The sequence below is a fragment of the Camelus ferus genome, chromosome 4 (assembly GCF_009834535.1).
Source record: "Camelus ferus isolate YT-003-E chromosome 4, BCGSAC_Cfer_1.0, whole genome shotgun sequence".
Lineage (NCBI taxonomy): Eukaryota > Metazoa > Chordata > Mammalia > Artiodactyla > Camelidae > Camelus > Camelus ferus.
The window spans coordinates 71231749-71253481 of NC_045699.1; the positions used below are offsets into that span (position 1 = coordinate 71231749).

At 47.5% G+C, this 21733-nt stretch overlaps 1 protein-coding gene across 1 annotated transcript in view; it reads right to left on the reverse strand.

The window, feature by feature from the left end:
• Positions 1 to 21733, reverse strand: part of MED27 (mediator complex subunit 27) — a 186746-nt gene that overhangs the window by 26381 nt on the left and 138632 nt on the right. Inside the window, exon 5 of the mRNA XM_006181938.3 lies at positions 4069 to 4176. Within this exon, the coding sequence (XP_006182000.1) occupies positions 4069 to 4176 (108 nt within the window). The remainder of the gene's footprint in view (positions 1 to 4068; positions 4177 to 21733) is intronic.

Consider the following 21733-nt stretch of genomic DNA (forward strand, 5'->3'; position numbering starts at 1 on the left):
CTAGACCTTCCAGCACATTAACTGCATTGACGCTTATATGTATATAAATACATAAGTTCACATATGCCAGTGTCAGTCCTAAAAATGGAACTCTAATAATGTCTGCGTGATTTTATTTTTATCATTTGTAAAGTACAATGAAAAAAGGGGGCTAATCAGATTGACTAGGATTCGATTCTGGACAGAGTGGTCATTTGAGCACTTCTCTGCCAAATGTGGTTAGTGTACCTTTAAAATAACAAATGGACCCGGGCCTCTCAATCTTGCTCTCCCTCTTTTCAGAGTCCCTGCTCATCTCCAGGGCCGATGGAGGAGCTGTAAAACGGAGCAGGAGGCCTCCTGTATCACACTGATGACACGAGTCAGTAGAACTCAGGTTCCCAGACACACACTCCTTCTCCTTCTGGCGCACAGACAACCACGCTCCTCTCTCACCAGGACAACGTGACCTGGGTGCACACATGTGTCTCCTTCATTCTTTATTTGCAACTTCGCTCTCTGCTGCTTCGTTTAGTGCCCATCTCTAATGTTTGATTCTCCACTCCTCCATCCCAGCTAGAACATTTTCGCATCCCCAGGAGGCTCCTTCATTATCCCCTCCCACGTTATTACTCTGCTGTGCTGCAGGCACTGAGGTATATCCCGGGAGAGAGTCTCAGGACGGGATCCTGGGCCCTGGAGGAGCTCCTGGCAGACAGAGGGCTGAGGTCTGGCTCGGTGTGTGACTGTGGGCAAGTCCCTTTACCGTTCTGGGTCTCGGTTTCCTGACCTGGGAGATGAGTCTAAAAGCAGTACCTAGGATTTGATAACCAATGCAAAATTTGCTCAGCACAATGCCTACCAGACCAGACATGGAGTGTGCTTGTATTTTTATTAATTGCAGGATAGAAGTGCCAATAACGAGTCAGGATGCACTCACTCTGGCACTAGAAAAAGCCTGTGCACAATGCTATGCTGTATTAGTGACGACAGTGATTTGTGCTGTAAGCAGAGGCAGACCCAGCCCTGCCATCCCCAGAGCCCATGTTCCTAGAAGAGGCCTCTGGGGAACTGGGGACAGGACGAGAAGGAAGACAACATTCAGCCAGCGTGAAGGGAAGAGTAAGTTTGTCAGGTGGACAGGAAGGGCAAGCATCTCAGGTCAAGGGCACAGAGCAGGTGCAAGCATATGAAGGAATCTGGCATGTTCTGGGAGCCAAAAGTAGCATCAAAAGCCTGGAAAGTAAGACAAAATGTACAGAGAGAATGATGGCAGGTGAGGTCAGAAAGGCAGGCAGGGGCCAGATCATGGCACTTCTGTGCCTTGTCAAGGAGTCTGGATTTTATTCTACAAGCCAGAGTTTTCAGAAGCGTGTTTTGCCAAATGCCAGTGTCATAATATGCTCTAAGAATAATGAAAGAATTAAAAAAACTGATGGTCAAAGAAGTTAGGAAAATACTGCATACTATATATACCCTTCTTGGGAGATTCTTAAGGCACATAAGCAAACGAAGAATTTCTACTATGAATAAACCTACTGAACATTCTCAAACCCAGGATTTCTCGAACTTTTTTGACCACGGACTGCTTTGTGCCAAACATCTACTAATATCCCTCTTTTGTGCTTTGGGTAGCAGGGAGATGGCACAAAGCAGGAAATCATGCCGCTGCACGTGTGTTTTAGGAAGACAGCTCTGGAGGCCACATGTAGGACAGACTGGAGGAGGGAAGCACGACTGGAGACTAGAGGTGAGCAGGCTGGTGCAGCTGCTCAGCAGCGAGGTAATGAGAATCTGGGGGAAAAGGGGATGGACGGGGGGGGGCCCCAACTGCAGGGGTAAAGAGGGAGACTCGTCACATCCCACGCTCAGGCTACACGTGAGGGAGGGGAAGGAAGGCTGAGCCGCTGGGGGTACAGTTACCCGGGATAAGGAACAGCAGGGGGAGCTGAGTGCAGATCTGGACAGGCTGAACTCGAGGTCCACCTGCGGAGGAGAGGTCTGACCTCGACACAAATCAAGAGTGATCCCCGTGGGAGTTGAGGGGCACATGACACCACAGGGACGGATGAGAATGGCCAAGGGGCATGGGTGGAAGGGAACTGAACCCCCAAAACCTGGGAGCCACGGGACAGACGGGCGAGAAGGGACTTCCCGTAGCAGCCAAGGAGGGGTGATCGGAGAGAAACTCTGGAGGTGTGCTCATGAGGCTGTTTTCTAATTCTCCTGTTTTAAGTGCAGAGTAAAAGTGACACTAGTAATCATCTACTGAGCAGTAAGCAGGTGGCAAAGTGCTCGTATTATTTCGGACATTCTCAGTATGGGGCAGGTAAGTAAATATGTTAGCGATATCCTGCAAAGCAGCCAAATCTCCACCGCTTACAAGCCAAGCTCAGAGCAGGCTTCACATGCACCCGGGACTTGGTGTCTCTCGCAGCATGGCCGTTGTTATCACCCAGCTTTTATGTACTTGTTCCTTATTTCCCCAGGTCACTTGTAAGTCTGTGGAGAGCCAGGGCTGTGTTTCACACCAGGTATGACCGTACGGTTGTAAATCTTGAAAAAAATTTTATTTATTTTTAAAGATTTTGGGAGGAGTTTTTTTTTTTTTTTTTTTTTTGATTTATTTTTAATGGAAGTACTGGGGTTTGAACCCAGGACCTTGCGCACGCTAGGCATGCGCTCTACCACTGAGCCGTACCCTCCCCCTCGTAAATCTTGAACAGAGGCACGAGAACCACGTCTCTACGTAAGCACCGACTCAGGGGCTCCTGGACAGGGCACCCGCTGCCCCCGCGCCGCTCCTGCTGCGGCTGAGTGGTCTGCAGTTCCCTGCTTAGCACTGCCATCAGGGTTTGTGAGTCCTGCACACCACAGATCACACTTGCCCCACTTACCTACCTCATTCTCCACACTTGTTCCAAAGATATTTTGGTTTCTCTAAAACTAAAAAGGAAGTCTTCCCTCAAGGAATGCTTTACTATCAACGGGGAGGTTTATGAGACACTCGGCAGGGATCCTGGAGTCAGGTCCCTTCCCAGGTTGACAACATTCACGTGGAATGTGGAAACGGGGAAACGTGGGTCACCTGTTCAAAGTACAAACCTCGTTCTCTATGGAACACACCTGTATCACACGCTGTTATATGCTAAGCTACCTTCATCACCTGCTTCTGAAGAACATTCTATCCTCATTATAACATGGCCGTTGGTCGTAAGTGCTGCTAATAACAAACTTTTAAGTTTTAATGGGATTCACGAGGAAAAGGGAAAGCTCCAGGGAGAGTGGAAGATGGGGGCTCAGTGCCAGGAAGTGACCAGAGTGAACCTGGGTGGGTGTCTCTGGCAGAATGCTCATTACTCCCTGGTAGCAGACACAAATGGGGGCTGTCAGCTCCCATCAGCATCCTCCGATGCTCTCTATAGAGCCATATGGAGAGTGTGCAGTCAAGAGAAACCAGGGGTCCACAAGGGTGAACTGCCCATGAAACAAGCCACCCGTGGAAATAACGTATCATTTTTCAGTTGTAGGGCTCAACAGGCATGGCTGCGGCTAAGCAAACTCCGGGGGCCAGGCGTTAGTTTCACGGGACGAGCGCATCATCAGGTTGCATGTCAAACTAAGTCGAATTTTCCTCGTGGTTCTAGGAAAAGCAAAATGCTGAACCCTGGCCTACTGATGTGCTGCATGAATAGGCAAGAAAAAGAAAGAGAGAAAGAAAGAGAAGAAAGAAAGAAAAAAGAAAAAGGGAAAGGAAGAAAGAAAGAAAAAGAGAAAGACAGAAAGGAAGAAATCCATTCCCTCAGCAGACACATTTAATGAGGCAACTGGGTCTAAGGTGATAAATTAGAAATTCAACTAAGGGCATCAGGCTTAAAGGAAAAAGCAGAGGCTTGATGAAAAATGCAAGGGGGGAGAGAGAAATGTGTTTTGTAAAGCGTTCAGCCTCCTACTGATAAATCTGTGCTTGTTGATCATTTCAGCTATGATTGCTAGTGTTTAATGTCATTCATCTGGGGCTTGACTACATTTGCTCTGGGATACAGAAAATAAAGGGAAAAACAAAACAAAAGACTGCAGAACGCTTACCTTGCCATCTTCTGTGTACACGTTTTCATTATACCCCTTTACTATCGTTCGATCAATGAACAGGCTTCGCATGACGACAATCACTTTCAACACCTTCCCCAAGGTCACCTGTCAAAACACGTGCATGCAAACATGAAAGCTTACACCTCGACAGGCAAACCACCTGAACCAGGCAAGATCACGAGAAGAAAGGATCACCTCCCTCCTGCTTCCGAGAGATGCCCCAGAGGCCTCATGGATGGAGGCACGATGGTGCCCCTGGTGCTCGCATCCTAAGGCATTAAACAGGGTGCAGGTCCCAACTCATTTAACTACCCTGAATTTATTTATAACCTTGGCTTATAAATTCTCAGGATAAGTTCCAAATGTTGGCTATCAGCTGGATAAAGTAAATTTCCCTTTTTTTTTTTTTTTTTTTTCTGTCTTAGGATTACCTTCTTCAAAGGCTATCCTATGATTCTGGCATTCAGTGAAAACATTTGTCTTCATATTATGTCATGACCCTATGCACACCCGTGGAATATGCAGAGTACAGTGGGGAGTGGGGAAGGCGGGCACCAAATGCCCCTGGCTGAACTATCTATTGATAACTGCTGGTAGAAAGTGGAGCTCTTCTGAAGGTAAGGGAAAGGTAGCTGAATTTTATCTCCAAAATGGAACATGATCCTGGAAACACATATAAGTGCTTTTACTCTCTTAGAACCTAAGCACACATTATAGATTAAAAAAAAAAAACAAAACAACCTAAAAAAAGTGCAGTGTCACATATGCCAGGGAAGCAGCGCCTGGCTGTGCCTGCTGAGCAGGCTCGGCCCCCAGAACAGGAAGGGCACCGTCCTTTCTTTCAGGGGCTCACGTAAGCCATCGGGCACTCTGTCAAGCCTCTTTTCATTTCCTAGATGAGACCCTCAAGGCAGACTCAGCGCAGGACCCAGCCCAAGGCCCGCTGTCCGGGCTGCCCCGGGAGGCCCTGGCATCACAGACGGGCTAGAAGGAGCCCTGCCGGACCAAGCCAAGCACCGCCGCCCCAAATGAAGCCTCGCTCCTGCAGCCACAACGTGCAGGCCCTTCCCGCGGTGCTGCCTCCCAGCCTCCTCCCCTCATTTTCCGATTCCGTGCAGTTCTTAATCTACTGTCCCCCAAAACAATGGTCCTCTCTCCTTGGTTATCCTGGGTATCAGTGAACATTACTAACAACCGATTCCTTTACTATGTCTAGTGCTGGGCTGACCTGTTTCTATATGCCCAAAATGGTACAGAATATCAACAGGGTAAGAAAAAGAGATGATAGACTTATTCACATTTAAGAGAATGTTAATAAAAGTATCTTATTTCTGGGGAGTACTTTAAATACTGCTACACCGTGTGACATTTCATGGCTCATCTCTAGTATAATTGGAAATTGCTATTTATGGATGCCAATAAGCCACCTAGGTAGAAACAGAAACTGTCTCTAGTTTACAGGCAGTCTGCCGGGAGGCAGGCAGGGAGGGCAAGGAACCCGGCAGGCTACAGTTTGTGGTCATAAGCACTGAAATTAGATAGCCTCTCGCTGGTTTACAGTGAAGGTCCAAGCTACCTCTTCCAACAGGGCCACCACTTTCAACTGCACATTTTAACTCTCTTTGACGATAACAAGAGACAACTAAGCAACTGTTTCCTTAAGGGAACACAATCTAGCTGACTTTGATGAATTCCCTTAGGAGTTTCTCAAGTTTCTGAAGACTGGAATTCAGGAAAAAACAGACAAACAAAAACCCACACACTAAAGATACGAGAAATGTTATATTTCATTTTTTTGTTTTTAAAAGTGAATTTTGGTCTTTTAAAGTTAACTAATAGTAAAAAAAAGTTAATAAATGTTCATGATGGAAACATTTTAAATTAGAGGAAAAAAGAAAAGAATTCTTCACAGTCTTTCCATCCACAGATAACTGCCAATAAAATTGGGGGTACTTCCTTTCAATCTTTTTATTATCAAAGATTTACGGTTTTTGAATTTTTCACATCTATAATCGAAACTAACTATATAATTTCAAATCAAAATTTTATTTAAAGTTATGATGTTAAACATTGTTCCATACTGCTGTGCAGTCTTCAAAAATGGCGTTACATGCGGCATGGCATTCTACTGAGTGGATATGCTGTAACTTCTTTCCCCACGCTCCTGTTGCTGGACATGAGCCGCTTCCAGTTTTCTCCAACCTTAACATGGCTGCAGTGTGCCTTTTGTTCACCAAGCGTTTGGTGTGATTGGAACTATTTCCTGAGGATAGATTCGTAGAACCGTACACACTTATTTCACTCCACTCTTGTTAGCAATGGGTGCCACCAAATCAAAACAAAACGAAATTGAATCTACCCCGCTCCCAGAAGTACTGACTCAATTAATTGCTTTAAACTTCTTATTATGGAATACTTAAAAAATATACAGAAGAAAACGAAATAGCATAAAGAAACCCCCATGGACCCACCCCCATGTCAACAATCACAGCTCTTGGCAAATCTTTGTTTTCCCTACTCCCTCACCTACATTTCCCTTCCTGTATTATCTTGAAGCAAGTAACAGTCATGGCATCGTTTTCTCTATAAATAGCTCAGCCTGCATCTGTAAAAGAGAGGGCCCTGAAAACAAGACAGCATGACCATGGGGCTACCCCGCACGTAAAGCAACAGGAGCTCTCCTGTATCACCAGACCTGCAGCCGAGTCGGCGCGCAAATCTCCAGCGTCTCATAAGAGCTGTATTTTTAAGGTCTGCTCGTACCAGGATCTGAATATGATCGACATAGTGTGACTGGCTGACATGTCTTGTCAGTCTCTCCTAAACTACGGGATCTGTCTCCCAACTGCCTCCCCACCCCACAATTTTATTTGTTGAAGAGACTGGGTCATTTTTTCTAGTTTCCCACAGTCTGGATTTTGCTGATGGCGTACTTTACATGTTCCTCCTTACTCTGTATTTTCTGTAAATTGGTAATTAGATGAGATTCAGGCTTGATTTTTTTGGGCAAGACCACTTCACGAGCGGTGTTACAGTCTACCAACAGGAGGCACGCGCGATCAGGCGGCTCAGTGCGTGATGCTGGTGGCTGCTGACCCATTAATTCACCAAGGGTTGCAGATGGTTATTTTCCAATGCCATCATCCTGTCTTTGTTTATTAATTGGAACAGTTTTATTAAAAAACTTCCCCTATCTGCTAATTGGTTACCCAGTGGGAGCGTTTATCATATCGGAAAGGCAGGATAAATGCTCAGTCCTTTCCCTTTACTTACCAGTTTTCAAACAACTTATTGGTTCACTAGTTTCCTTCCAATGCAGATGGCTTGGTTTTCTCTCCCCTTAACGTTATTATAAACTCAAAGAGTCAAATACATTTGGTGTATTTTTATCTGATGCAATTATTACTCTTACTGATGTTCAGTTCGTCCTGTCTGTGGCTGGTGGGCATCTTTTTGAGGCTGGACCCTTTCATCACACCCTAGTCTCTGTGATGGATTCCTTGCTGTCTGGAGTATCACATTCCAGGCCTGATCTGTGCAATTCCCTCCCGAGGTCATAAATCAGCCGTTTCCTCCAGCAGCTCTGGTTCTCTTCCTCAGGAGAAGCTATTTCAAGACCACAACCAGGGCAAGAGGGGCAAATAATTTTTGATACGTTAAAATTTTTGTTTTTTATTTTATGATTCTGGATGAGAGTAATTTTTCCTTTTCCTTTCTACTTTTTTTTCCCTTATCCTATATTCATTTGTACACTGAGGTTCAAGTGTTTTGTTTTCTTTTCTAAAAAAAAAAAAATTAGAGACTCCAGTCATACCTCTCACCTCCACCGCCACCTCCACCCCGTCACACCTTCCTCCACTCCGCCTGCCCAGTTTGCTCCGGAGTCCTGGGGCTGGCGGCTTCTCTCTGCCCTCCAGGCGCTGTGACCGCACAGACGTGCACCCCAGCGGGGTGGGGGGGTGCACAAGCGTGGCGGCTCACCAAGAACACCCGGACTGGCCTGTGCCCATCCCGGGCTGCAGCAGTTTATGCACCATCAGTGCCATGAAGTCTTGCTCCGGTTTACATTTACTATCTTTCAAACTTGTCAAGCTCTATGAAGCTTGTCAATTCTTATTTTTCACACAGCCAGAAAAGACCCTGGTATTCACCTAGGTTGAATATGCACAGATTTATGGCTTTCTGCATTTTTAACGTGGTCACAATGAAACTGCATACACAATTTTGATGTTTAACATTTTCACGTTCTGGAATCCAGCACATTTGGAATCAGGTCTTGAAAAGGGGTGCGGCAGAGGGCCTGGCACAGATGACACTCCAGAGGCAGCAATGTTACCCGGCCCAAACCCTTGTCTGGACTTTGCAGAGGCAAAATGATCTGAAGCCTGTTAACATCAAAGCTGGAACCAGAGCGGCTGCTGTCTCCAGTCCAGTGAAACTGCCACTCCTGCTGTCACACCTGGGGCTAAAGGTGACAGTGGTGCTGGGCCTGGAGGTCTGAACAAAAACGTGCTCCTGTTCAATGACGGCTGAGAGTCTGCAAACCTGGGGTGCAGGGCAGTCTGGGGGGAGGTACGAAGCTGCCACTCGGGCTGATCTTGCTGGCTCCCAGAGGAGGCCATCAGTGTGAAGGTCAAGTACACCAGGACTCAGTGCCACACCTGCCACTTACGGGCAGTGTGACCAAGGGCAAGTCAGACCACCTCCCATCCTTGTTCACGCAGCTGTAAAACGCAGAGGGGCCTACTGAGGAAATGAAGTGTGACGATTCACAGGAGACACGCGTGGCCACGGGCGTGGCACACGACACAGCCTGACAGCTGTGCTCAGAGGCGGCGCGGTGGGAAGGGCCCCACAAGCCCTCGAGCCTGGCCCTCAAGGTGGAGCTTCACGCATGTTCCCTCCCGCCCGCAGGTCACTCTGTAATGATTCAGAGTCTCGTGCATCTGCACTGCGCCGGGTCCTAAGGTATCTGGATGCACTGGGTTGCAGTGACCTTGAAGTTCTGGTAGGCCGATAAGGCGGTGCACCAGATACATGCCAACGGACACCATTCTACCAACTAGCCGACGCTGGCCATGGAGGGAGGCCAAACGCCCGGTGGTGGGGCTACAGGTCGGTGCTTGGCAACTGCTTTGGGATCCCACAAATAAAGCTAATGCCATCTGGTAATGAAGCCGGCTTGCTGTTGCCAAGGTAACACATCTTCTCTACTGAGCAGCTCACTCACTACTCCTCCTGCGTCTGTCCCATGAGTGTTCAAATGGCAAGTTGTGAAGAGTGGAAGGAAGCCCTGTGCTTCCTCAGCAGGAACCAAGGTTGCTTGAAAGGTGCTTGGAAAGGAAGATGCTGGGCTGGCGCCCAGCCCGCCGGCACCTTCCAAGAAGTGCCCTAAAAATGCTGGCACAGCCTCCTCCGTGTGGGGGCAGCCGTGCCTGAATTGGTGGTCTTCTCTATCCGATCTACAGCAGTTGCCTGCCAAGCTGTATTGCATTCAGAGAACGTCTAGTTCACTGTGGCAAGGCAAGTCACAGAGTGGGAGGAAAGTTGAGGGTAACAGCAGAAATACTCAGTTCTGCTCTGCGGCCAGCTGCGATCTAACGCGTAAGTAACAAATCTGGTAGCTGAGACATTATCTACACTGGCAGCCCACGTGGGCTTAGGCGGTGAGAGAAGCAGGTGCAGGGGGAAGGCACTCTGAACCTGAGCAGTGTCTGTGTCTGGGATACAGGGGAGGTGAGCCGACCAAAAGTTTATTTGCATGAAGAACCCAGAACCAGATACGGCAGCCCCTGGCCCGGCATAAAGCACGCGTGGGGGTGGAGCGGGGAGCACAGCATCCGGCACCCAGACACAGGCTGCACTGCTGGGCTCTGCTCTGCGGGGAGGGGTATGAAAAAAAAAGCAGCAGCCACACGTATACATACGTGTCCACAAATGTTAGTTTCTAGACACAAACAAGGTAAAAGTCTATCATGCAAGTGTCCTTAAGGGGTCTGCTGTACCTGAAGTGATGTTTTTTCAAAGTGTAGTTAGAAAAGGAGGTGGGGAGAGGGGGGCAGACGGGAGTACCTAAAGGAGGTTCACGAATAGTCTTTCTTCAGTGCGGTACTAAGGACCTCTGTTTGTCCTAATTCCAAAGAAAGATGAGGATAAAGTGAAGGACCCCAATAAGCATTTATTTATGGAACGAATAAACGTATTTATCATGCGACGCAAAGACTGATTCAGAGAATCATGTAACTTTAGACCTGGGGAGTTTTAAAGTCATTTTCTCCAACTCTCCAATTTTCAAAGGGGTAAACGGAAGCCTAGGGAGGTGAAGAGGTATCAAATATGGCTCCTCCCTCGAAGGAGGTGCTACATCTGACTTACGGCTGAACTCACTGGAGGGTATGTGGTGCTATACCACGTGGGGCTCACCGTGCACTCGAGGAGTTTTGGGGAGGGGGGTGCTGCGTCACTGACCAGAAAATGCTTGGTTTGGCACCTGTCCACTTTACCCGATGTTTGGAAAGGTGGGGTTGGTTGTACAGAGGAGCACCCCCTCAAATGATGTCTTGTGGAACATTCCTCCAAGAGATGTTCTCAGATGTGACCTGGAAAACGTGTCCCCCCGAGCTCTCCCCTGACCCCTGGGGGTCCTCCCCAGAACACTGCAGATGCCCCCCTGGCTCCATGATGAGGACTGGGGTGTGCCCACAGGGCCACAGCTTCCTCCTCCATCTAAGAACCTGTGATACAGCCCAGGCAGGTGTCTTATGTTCATCTTCGTAGGAGGAAGCTGAGGTTCAGAAAGACTTGAGGGCAAGGTCACTGCTTTCCTGCGCAGGGCTGGATGCCCACTTCCTGCTGTTTCCCCTTCTCACGCCTGGTCCCTGACCCCACACCAGGGTCTCTAAATCACAAGAATCGGTGACTGCAGAGCCTTGGGTCATTCCACCCTCTACCCACTCAGCCATATATTTGGCGATGCTGGTAAGGGGCACGAAACCTTGCTTTGCAAGACTCCTGGCTTCCCTCCCGAATGGCTTTATACTCACACCCCTGACGCCATCTATACGATGCTACTAAAACACTTGCTTTGTCTAATTTGAGCGTTTTTTAAAAAAAAAATTAGCACTCTGACTTCTGCACAGCTGCCAGGTACGTGCGGCCCCGGCAGAACCGTGCTGGGCGGAGCTGTGCTCTCAACAGCAGGCCTCGCGGAGCCGCAGCAGCCGCGCGGCGGGAAACTGAGAGGTGCAGAGGGAAACTGGCTGTTGCTTCTTTCTAGGAGAACTGTGAAACTGGAAAGAGCCAGGAGAAAACCGAGACAGACCTACCCTAAAAGGCTGAAACTCTGGCAAAGCTGAGGTGGAGAAGACAAACCTGTTGCCACGGCTTGGAGGCGGCGGCCATGGCGCAGAGGAGAGCTGGCCAGCAACCAAGTCGTACAAAGCAAACGGGCTGCGTGCCTTGGAAACAAGAGGGCAACCCGAGGGATCGTCAAGGTAAAACTGACCTTTATGCTGAAGGTCACTTATTTCGCTCCACAGGCTAGTTCAGTTGTGCCTCTGATGATAAAAAGCGACGCAACGTTAACACAATAAAAGAAAAGGAAAAGGAAACCGGAAAGCCCATGGGCAGACTAGATTTGAGACACAAAGTCGACACAGCCTTAAGAGGTGCATCCTAGCTCCCCCTTGACAAAGACCCTGGAACAATAAGGCAGATAAGCCGACTTTAGGTTCTGTCTGCCAGCCAGTTAGAAAACCAGCTCGCCAGCGAGGCAAACGAGCGTGAGGGTGATGTTTATGAATTCTGGGGGGAAAACAGTCTGAGTTTAGATGTGAGATCCGCCCCTTCCTGGCTGAGTGAATTGAGTGAGGCAAGTTACCTTGTTTGTGAAGTCCCTGTTTTCTCGCCTGCAGACCCGGGATAAGGCGGTTGTGAGGAGGAAATGACACCAGAAGGGCTGAGCACAATGATGCAAACCTGGCAAGTGTGCCCTCAGCAGTCCTGGGGCTGTTACTCCCTCCACGCCCTTGTCAGAGGGAAAGGCAGCAGGGGGCAGGGGTGTGAGCCAGGGCTTTGGAGCCCAGGAGACCCAAGTTCAAATTCTGCCTCTGCCACGTACAAAGCAGCGTGGCTCTGGGAAAACCAACCTACGTGAGCTCTGCTTTCTTGTGTTTAAAATGGAACCCTTTATAAGGACTGGACAGCCAGTGCTAGTAAGTGTCCAGGAGAGTCGCTAGGGCACTCACTACATGGCAGTCATTGTTTTGAGCAATTATGAAACTCCTCGTCTAATAAGATGAGGTTTATTTCTCACCAGGTGGCTCATTCCATTGATGAGTGGACCTGCATCACTTCCTAAGGAGCCACTGATGCCAATTTGGGCACTTCTGATCTTCCTGAACTCAGTTCTCTCGTCTGAAGTCAAAACTGCCCTGGGTGGAGGGGAATCTCGTGATAAAGGACTTAGTCACTTGCCAAGTCTTATGAGCAGTGTTCATGACAAGGAAGAGTTAAGAAAGACATTTCCAACGAATATATGTATGTATTATGCATGACTGGGACATTGTGCTGTACACCAGAACTGACACATTGTAACTGACTATATTTCAATAAAAAATAAATAAATGTACTTAGGGTAAAATTTGAAAAAAAAAAAAAAGGCATTTCCATTTCATGCAATGAATATCAACTTCCTCACAGTCTTCTCTCTCATCTCACTTCCTGTCCCCCTCAACAGTTACAAAATTCACACACAACATAAAGAAACAAAAAGACAACAGGGAAGAATTGTGTTTCCTGATCTTAGTTTCTGGCTACCTTGGGGTCTCTCTTGCAGGGTCATGAAAAATCCCCCAAATCATCAAAACAGAATTCTGTTCATTTTAATTTATAAAACATACGTTCAAATATACAACATAAACCCCTCTAGGAAAAGGAGAAGGTGGTGCCTGTATCAGAACAGGGAATCTTGATTCCAAAAAGATGTTATGGAATGAGATGGGATATGGGTTAGCTGACAGAAGGAGAAGCTGACCACTGTTTTCTCGAACATGCTGAACGTGTCAAGTCTCTCCTACTGGACGTGAAGAGGACTCCTCGTCAGCCCACACCCTTTACCTGTCCCCTGCGCTGAGCACGGCAGTAAGGAAGCCCCCGTGCTCGATGCCCCTGTCTTGCTGAACGTGCCTGCTGCCTGGGAAGCAGCTGTTTCCTGTACTGGGCAGGACCAGTCTGTGCTGGGTCTGAAGGGGACCCCACACTGGTCTGGTACGGAAGGCTCTGCCCATACTGGCGAGGCCAGGTAAACTGCCTCCCTCATTCCAGAATCTGGACTGGAGAACATGGGAAAGACTGGGAACAAGAAACAGCCCTCCTGGGAGAAGGAGGCTGTGTAGGAAGAGAAGGGGCAGAAATAAGGGTGGGAAGGAGGGAGGGGAGACAGGCAGATGCAAAGCGGAACCTGGAGCCACTCTGGACCGCAGATGGCTTGCTTTCCAGTTCCTCCCTTCCTTCCACCCAACGGTTACTTGGTCAACACGTATTGTGCACAGCCCGGGCATCAGGTACGCAGAGATAAAAGAGACTTTCAGAGAGCTAACGGTCTAGCGGCAGAGACAGACAACAAATAAGTATATAAATAAAAATAGATAATTTAGAAACAGTTTGAAAGGAAATGAACAAAAGGGGGACAGCTTAAAGAGATTATTTAGGCAATACTTATGTCTGAAAAAATGACATTTAGATCAGGTATCAATTCACTCAAATATGTCCTGAACACCGACTACGCGCCAAGCACTAGTCTAAGGGAACAAAACATGAGCGAACACGCTCAGTGTGGGGCGGGGGGCAGGGTGGGCAGACAGCAAACAAAATAATATCATCTGTGAGGGGCTAAGAAGACAACAAGCCTGGGCAAGGGGCAGGTTCCCACTGGGTTGAAACCCACCGCCAAAGGCCGAGCTAGCCCGTGCAGAGTGCCGGGCAGAGCGGCCCGGTAAAGGCCTCAAGCAGGGAAGGCCCTGGCATCTGAGAAAAGGGGCCAGGGGGGCAGAGGCAGGCCAGGTGCACGGGAAGAGCCGAGGCTTGGATACGGCGTTTAGCTTCACTCGGGGTGAAGTGGGAAACCCCCGCAGGGCTTTCAGCAGAGAAATGACGTTTGATGTGCGCTTAAAAAAAAACACGTCCCTGGATGCTTCGTGATGAGATGAAGAGAAGAAACAGGGAGGCCACAGGAGAGGACAATGACCACCGTGACTAGGACGCTGGCGGCAGAGGAGGTGAGGTGCTGACAGACTGCAGACAGAATCAAGATAAAATTCTAAGACAGGATTTGCTGAGGAAAAGGGAGAAACTAAGGGAGCTCCTAGAGTTTCTGGCTTGAGCACCAGGTAGGTGGTGTTGCTACCTATTGAGATAAGCTGGAGAAGCAGAGGGCGAGACAGGGACAGGGAAATTATGAAGTTCAAGATACTTCTGAAACATCTAAGTGGAGAGATGTTACATGTGCAGTTTGGAGGCTGGGACTCCCAGCTGAGGTCTGGGTTAGGCCGTTCAAGTGTATGAACGATCACGATGGACCCTCATTTTCCAGGCGGCCTGCGTGAATCCAGACGAACTGAAACCTCACCCTAACCCCATGCACCTGAGCAGCGTTACCTGGGCTCTGAGGAGCTCAGGGACAGTCTTTCCCGAAAAAGGTAGGTCCGTAGTCTTAAACAGGAACTGCCCCTCTGATGACGTGATTCAAGTCCAGGAGAAGGTGATCCCCACGCAGAACTGCCACTTGCCACCTGCATTAGAACGGTGTCCTCTGTGGCACAGGTGGCCCCGTTACATCTCCATTTCTTCTGTCGATACCCTGTTAGGCAGCACTTGGCTTTTTAATATTTCGACTGTAGGATGTGGGCCAACTTGACCTCGATGGAGAAAATTTTAATTCAAATCAATACATGGACAAGGTCACTTTAAAATCCAATTAATATGAATGGGAAAATATGCCCCACAGTTCTGTGAGCTGAAAATGGAACAGTTGCAAGTTAACAACAACAAAAAAGGCACCCACACAAGCTTGTCTGGGTCCTCCCGGGTTTGATAACGCAGCAAGCTGTGTCCTTAAATACAGGCAGTGGTCAGAACGCTGAAAAACTTTTTTGTTTTTGCTTCTATTTAGGGTAGCCTAAAATTAAACTTTTTTTTTTTTTGAAGAAAACCGTAAAATGTATTGAAAATTGTGAATTTCTGTAATCTTGTTTTAAGTAAGTTAAACTCTGGACTTTAGCTCACCTAGGAATCCTACAGAAATCGAAGGCTTTAATGTAGTTTGAATAGAGCAATTTGCATTTCTCTAGAACACATTCACAAAACCGCTTGCAACGACAACCACAACATAAGGGGAAACTGAAGCACAGGGGTTTAACAGTTCTGCTCCTACAAGTGAATACAGCCAGGGCTCTAGGACACTTCCTCCTGGGCTTCGCCACCTTATCCCTACATGTGCTCCCTGGTGATATCACAGAAGCGCTTACTTTACGCAAGGATCAGACGCTCACGCAAGCAATGACGGGAACATATTTCATCTCCGGGTTCTCCTCTCTTCCCTCTGCTTGGTAACCCCATTTGGAATCTTAGCTTTTCCACCCTTAAATCAGGTTAGAGCAGAATATAAATGATCAAGCACCCACCTTGAAAGATAAACTTGCTTTGTAACTTCAAGAATGACTGCAAATTATGTAAAATTGGAATGAAACATTTGGGGAGCCAGTGAAATATCATAAACTTATTTCTCAATTTTTTTACATTTGGATTTCTTTCTTTCTTTCTTTTTAAAAGCTGCTGAAGGGATTGGAGCTAACATATTTTGGACAGCCTTTCCAGCATCCTAGGGAATCCTCATTGATTTGAAGTGCAGATGTCCTGTGATGCAGGGCTGAAAAGAAAGCTTCAACTAAGGTCACAAGACAATCGTGTGAGTGTGTTCACCTTCCAGATTACATCGCAGCAGCAAATTAAAAGCAGCCCAGCTCTCCACACCCAAAGGACAAGCTGCCGCCTTGCATAATGTCTGCTCCATCCTCCCCTCACGGGCTGGTTCAGAGGGCCGTTTTGCATCCTCCTTCATGGGAAAACAATACAAACCAGCAGACTTCCCATGCATCCCTCCCTCCCCCCACAACCGCCAGCTACCTCATGTGCTGCTAGTGTTAATGCTCGTCGCACTCATTACTCTTTAATGATGCCTGTTTGTAAATAGCAAGATGGGATGCAATTAAACCATGAGAGGCTAAATAAACACACACACTAATTAGGATCTTTACAAGAGAGTTTTTCCCCATGTATAGACTGGAATTTACCTTTCATTAATCTAACTTAATTGCAATAGTGCACCAATTAAGTGCTCTAAATGATCTCCCCACATCAAGGGTGAGCAAGCGATCCTTCCTTTGGGTAACAAACCACATCCTGCAGAAGGAGGGGGTGAAACGGGAAAGCAGCACCACTAGGCACAAGGAGAAGAATTTCAGCAGTTAAGACGGGGATCGCGCCCTTACCCTGACGCAGGTGCTTCAGATGAGGTGCCTGAAGTTAATGCGGTCAAGGTCATAGGTTCACATTCAGCCTCTGCCCCTCTGTGAGTCAACCTACCTTTGCTTGGTTCCAGGGTAGCAGACATCAGCCCTTAACATTTGTCAGCTTTCTGTCACTGGTTCCAGGAGAGAAGGAGTAAAGGTTTGGATCAATCAGCTCAAACCCATTCCCACTCCTGGAACACAATGCCCAGGACACTCGCTCTGTGGCAAGGCAGCACGCAGCAGATATTTCTGGATGAAAGGGGCATCTGTTAGGTGCAGGAAAAGTTATGGTGTTTCAACCTTTGATTCTAGAAGGTGTAAGACTATAATACACTGGCAACTAAACTGAACTGAAAAAGAATATGATGATGTATCAACATTAGGCATCTTTTTTGCAAAGGCCTCAGAGTACTAGCAATTTATTCATTCAACAAATATTGACTGAGCCCCTCCAGGAAGCAGGTGCTGGATCAGGGTCAGGAAACCACTTTAGGAACAATGTCACTTCCTCTAGAACTCTTCATCTTTTATATATTTTACTTGTCCTTCCCTAATCACTGCTGCCCAATGACATATTGTCGTCCTCTCTGTCAAGTAAAACAAGCATGGATGCACAGAGGCCCGGCTTCCCTTCTGCTCCCTGACTGGGCCAGTGCTACCACTGGCTTGGAAGCCACAACTCTGAAAAAAGCCAGGTCTGGAAAGGTCCAGAGTGGGAAGATGGCTGAGGCTACCGGCTGAGGGCCAGAGACTCAACATTAAACCACATGACCAAGGCAGCCTCAACCAGATCCTCAGTTCCTAATTTTAAAATAGTACTTGGGGCATTCTCATGACATTTCCCAAACTGTATTCCATGAAAAGGGGTCGGGTGGCCATGTATGTCGGGGAAGCTGTGTAGCCATCACCCCCCTCTTGAGGAGCCGCGGTGTACAAGGGGAAGGCTCTGGAATGACTGCAAGAAAGGAACCTGCTTGACCAGGTCTCTTTAACCAGTGAGCGCTGCCTAAACTCACCATGCTTATCACCTTCCTGAAGAATTAGTGCTCCAGGCTGCACCTGAGAACCTGAGCTCATTCCCTGCCCACTTTGCTCCCTGCAGGTAGCAACGGCCCCGCAACGCTGCTCCCTCACCCCAGAGCCTGGAGCCCACTGGACCTGGGCCCACTGTGCAGCGGAACAACAGGGGCTCCGATGATAGAAAATGGCTCCCTGACAGGGTGCCGATAAAAATTTATCAACTCTAAGATGTTTAATTGCTCCCAGTTCAAGAACTTTCAAAGGTTCACTTTTAAATTCATTTTTATGGTTACATTATAAGTCTCTGAAATTCCTTGTCTTGTAACAGCATCACCGTCAGCCTTCACTTAATCACTCTGGTAGATCATATATAAAAACAAAATAGAGCTTAAAAAATCGTTCTGTGTTAGTGAGCAGATGTCTCGCCCATTCGCAATTAATACGACCCACTTCCACACAATCAGACTGCTTAAAATTCCTGGAACAAGATGTAAAAGTTAAGATGCAAATGTTCTGATTTTAATGAGAATGAATGGAAACTATAAAATCCTCTCTCCCTTTGAGGGTAGGTACAATCTACATATAAGTCCCAACTGTGCACTAAATTTATCAACAAAACAATCATTTGATAAAGTCTGTGTGAAAGAAGAAAATAGAACTGGCAAAGTCAGGAGTATATTCAGAAAGCATTTCCTATCAAAATCAAATGTTATCAAAACCATGATTCGTTTAAGGAGCTTTATAGGAAACTGGACGCATTTCAGTACATTTCCCCCAGTTACCTAGAGGTGTTAGGAGTTTGTACTTCTTTGAATCCACGTGACCTTTCCATGGACAGCACAGAGGGTGACAGAAAAGACCATGACTTTGTGCCTCCTGAATCTCAACTCCCAGCTCCACCACTTCATATGACCTTGAATGAGTTATTCAACCTTCTGAATCTGCGTTCTTGTCTATAAGGCGGTGATAACATCTTGTGTTGAGGGTTTGGTACGAAAATCACATCAATATGCGTATGTGAAAGGGCCAGAGTTCCGAGCACATGGCAGGCAGAGGAAGTGGTGGCAATTATTAGAATTATTACATTCATGGTGGCAGGGGCAGACTTTTCTAGGATCTAAAGACAAGTCTCACCTTTCACTTTTCTCTCTCCCTGCTTGGAAGGCCCTTCCATCAGCTTACTCCTTCCTGATGGTCCGGCTGGGAAGTGTCTCCTGCAGTCTGTATTGTCACTAGGCAGCGGTGGGTTTCTCCAGGCGTGGACCCCACCCAACTCCATCTGAATCAGACACACCCCCACCTTTCACCCTATTAGCTGTGGGGTGAAACTGACATTTCCAACAAGCACCCGGAGCTTAACGATTGTCTCAATGACGCTGGTTGAGATGCTTGACGCGGGCAGCACCAGCCGGTCTTTATTGAATTAAACAACAAAAACAAAGAACGTTAACTCTCACCGCACTTTTCTGTGCCCCTGTCTTCATTCATTCATTCAGCAGCTATCAACAGAGTGCCTCCTTTGTGCCAGGCATGGTTCTAAGCCCTGGAAAGATGACAACGAACAAGAAAGAATCTGATAACATATTTTTCCAGGGGAACTCAGTCTAGCGGGGGATTTGCTCAAAAATGAGAGTAGAAGGGCAGGAACTAGGCACTGACACTCCTTTTATCTTCTGTGACTGGCACAAGGCCTGTGGAAAGCAGACGCTCGAAAACTATTTGATGACAGCGATGAACAAAATCAAGATGGTTAAGGCTTCAAAGGCACAATAAAATTCTCGGAGATGTGGTAGTGGCTCAGAAACATCCAGAAATGGGAGGACATGCAGTAAAAAAGAAAGAACATGCACTTTGGAGTCAAACTGACAGAGGTTAAACCTCAGCTCTGCTACTTATTTGCTACGTGCCTATGGTAACTTATTTTTTGCCTTTCTGAGCCGTACCTACCTCAGAGGGCTGCTGTGAGATTACACTGCAAATAGCACATCCATTCATTTAATAAATGTTTACTGGGCATCCAGCATATGCCAGGCACTGTTCTAGGCGCTGCGGATACAGCGGTGAATAATACAAAATCTCTGCCTTCAAAGAGCTTGCATTCTGGATGGTGGAGATGGACAGTGAGCTAATAAATAACATGCCATATGGTGAAAATACTATGAAGAAAAATAGAGCAGACGAGGGACAGAATGGCACGGGCTGGGGTAGGGTGCTATTTTAACAGTGCAGGCAGGGAAGACCAGGGGCTTTCAGGAAGTGAAGGAGAGAGTCAGGGCTGGAGGGCACAGCTGGTGCAAAGGCCCTGAGGCTGGAGCAGGCCTGATGTGCTCTAGGAGCAGTGAGTAGGCCAGTGTGGCTGGAGCAGCACGAGCCGGGGGCAAGTGGTAGAAGATGGGGTCGGAGACAGTTTGGGGAAGGAAGGGCGATCGTGAAGGGCCTTAGACACGGTGGTAAAGATATCTCTAAGTGCGATGGAATGCCAGCAGAGTCTTCTAGGCAGAAGAGTGACATTCCAAAAGTAGTAGTACTCTAGCTGCAAAATGATTACGATGTGTGACAAGGCCACAGAGGTGCCAGGGTAGAAGCTGAGAGGCCCGTGGGAGGAGGCTGCAATACCCCAGGTGAGAAAGGACAGCAGCTTGAACTGGGGTGTGCGGTGGAGCTGGTGAGAATACATTCTGGATCATATTCTGGATATACTTCCAAGCAAGAACCCAAGAAATTTACCAGTGGATTGGCTGTGCAATCTGAGAGAAAGAAGAGGCAGAGGCCACTCCGAGAACTTTGATCTGGGCAACAGGCAGAATGGAGGAGTCGCTTCCTGACACAGGGACCACTTCCCAAATGCAAGTGTGGAGACATCGACAAGCACCTGGGGCTGAGGTCCGGGGAGAGACCTGGACGAGGATGTGTACTTGGCCGTTGTCAGGAAGCAGAACATATTTAAAATCCTGGGATGGATGAGGTCACCCAGGGAGTACAGACAGAGAAGGAACTAGACCCAAGAACCGAGCTGGGACACGCCAATGTTTGGGGAATAGGACGGGGAATCTATAAAGAAGATGGAGAAGGAATAAGCGGTGAAGGGGGAGGACATCCTGGATAAACAGTAGCTAAAATTATGAACGTTAACTTTTAACGAAAAGCCCGACAAAGCCCCTACAACAAAATGCCACCTGACCATCCTCACACCTCTGTGACTGAACAAAACGGAGAAACAACGGATGCCCGTAACATAAGCAGGATCACCAAGGAGTCTCCTTAAAAGCAGGCATTAAAGCTAGTCAACACGTCATTTTAACTAAAAATACATTTCAGGAGTGAGGAAAAAAAAGAAGGTGAGTATTTTCATCTATGTTTAAAAAATAGGTCCCACGTTACTGTATAGGATTTTTGAACAGAAACAGAGGAATTTTTCTTATATACAGAATGTCTAAGATTAACAGCCACCACAGTAATGAAGTCATGAGCGAGGCCCACACAGTTTCAGGATCTTCAACAAATGTCTGGTAGAAATCACGGCAACCCACTGCCCCCGCCCCCTCCCCGGCTGACGTTCCTGAGCTCGCCAGCGGCTGGCATGGCTCCGAGGATTAACCAGATGATCTTCACAGCAACCCCACAAGAGAGGGCTCAGATCTGCTCCATTTTCCACAGGAGGAAACGAGGGCATGGAGAAACTGAGCGACCACTCAACATCGCACGGCTAGAAGCGGCCGAGCAGGGACGTGAACCCCAGGGGTCCGGCCCCAGGTTTGCTTATGAGCTGGATTAACTGCGATGGTGACGAGAATGATGACGACCACTGCTCCTACAACCACATGCAGCACAACGAGTTACGTGAACTTTAATTAAAATTCAATAGAATATAATTTGCATAATTAATAATACTACAGACCATATTAGTATAAATTCATACCCATCTTTTAATTCAATTGCCAACAGAAATGGATTGTATACGTCACTTTTATTAGAATCGAGCAACTGTTTTATCTCAGTGTGCAAACACAATGAAAAGATTAACTGCAGGTAAAATCAACTCTGTAGATTGGGATTAGGGAGTAAAGTAAAAC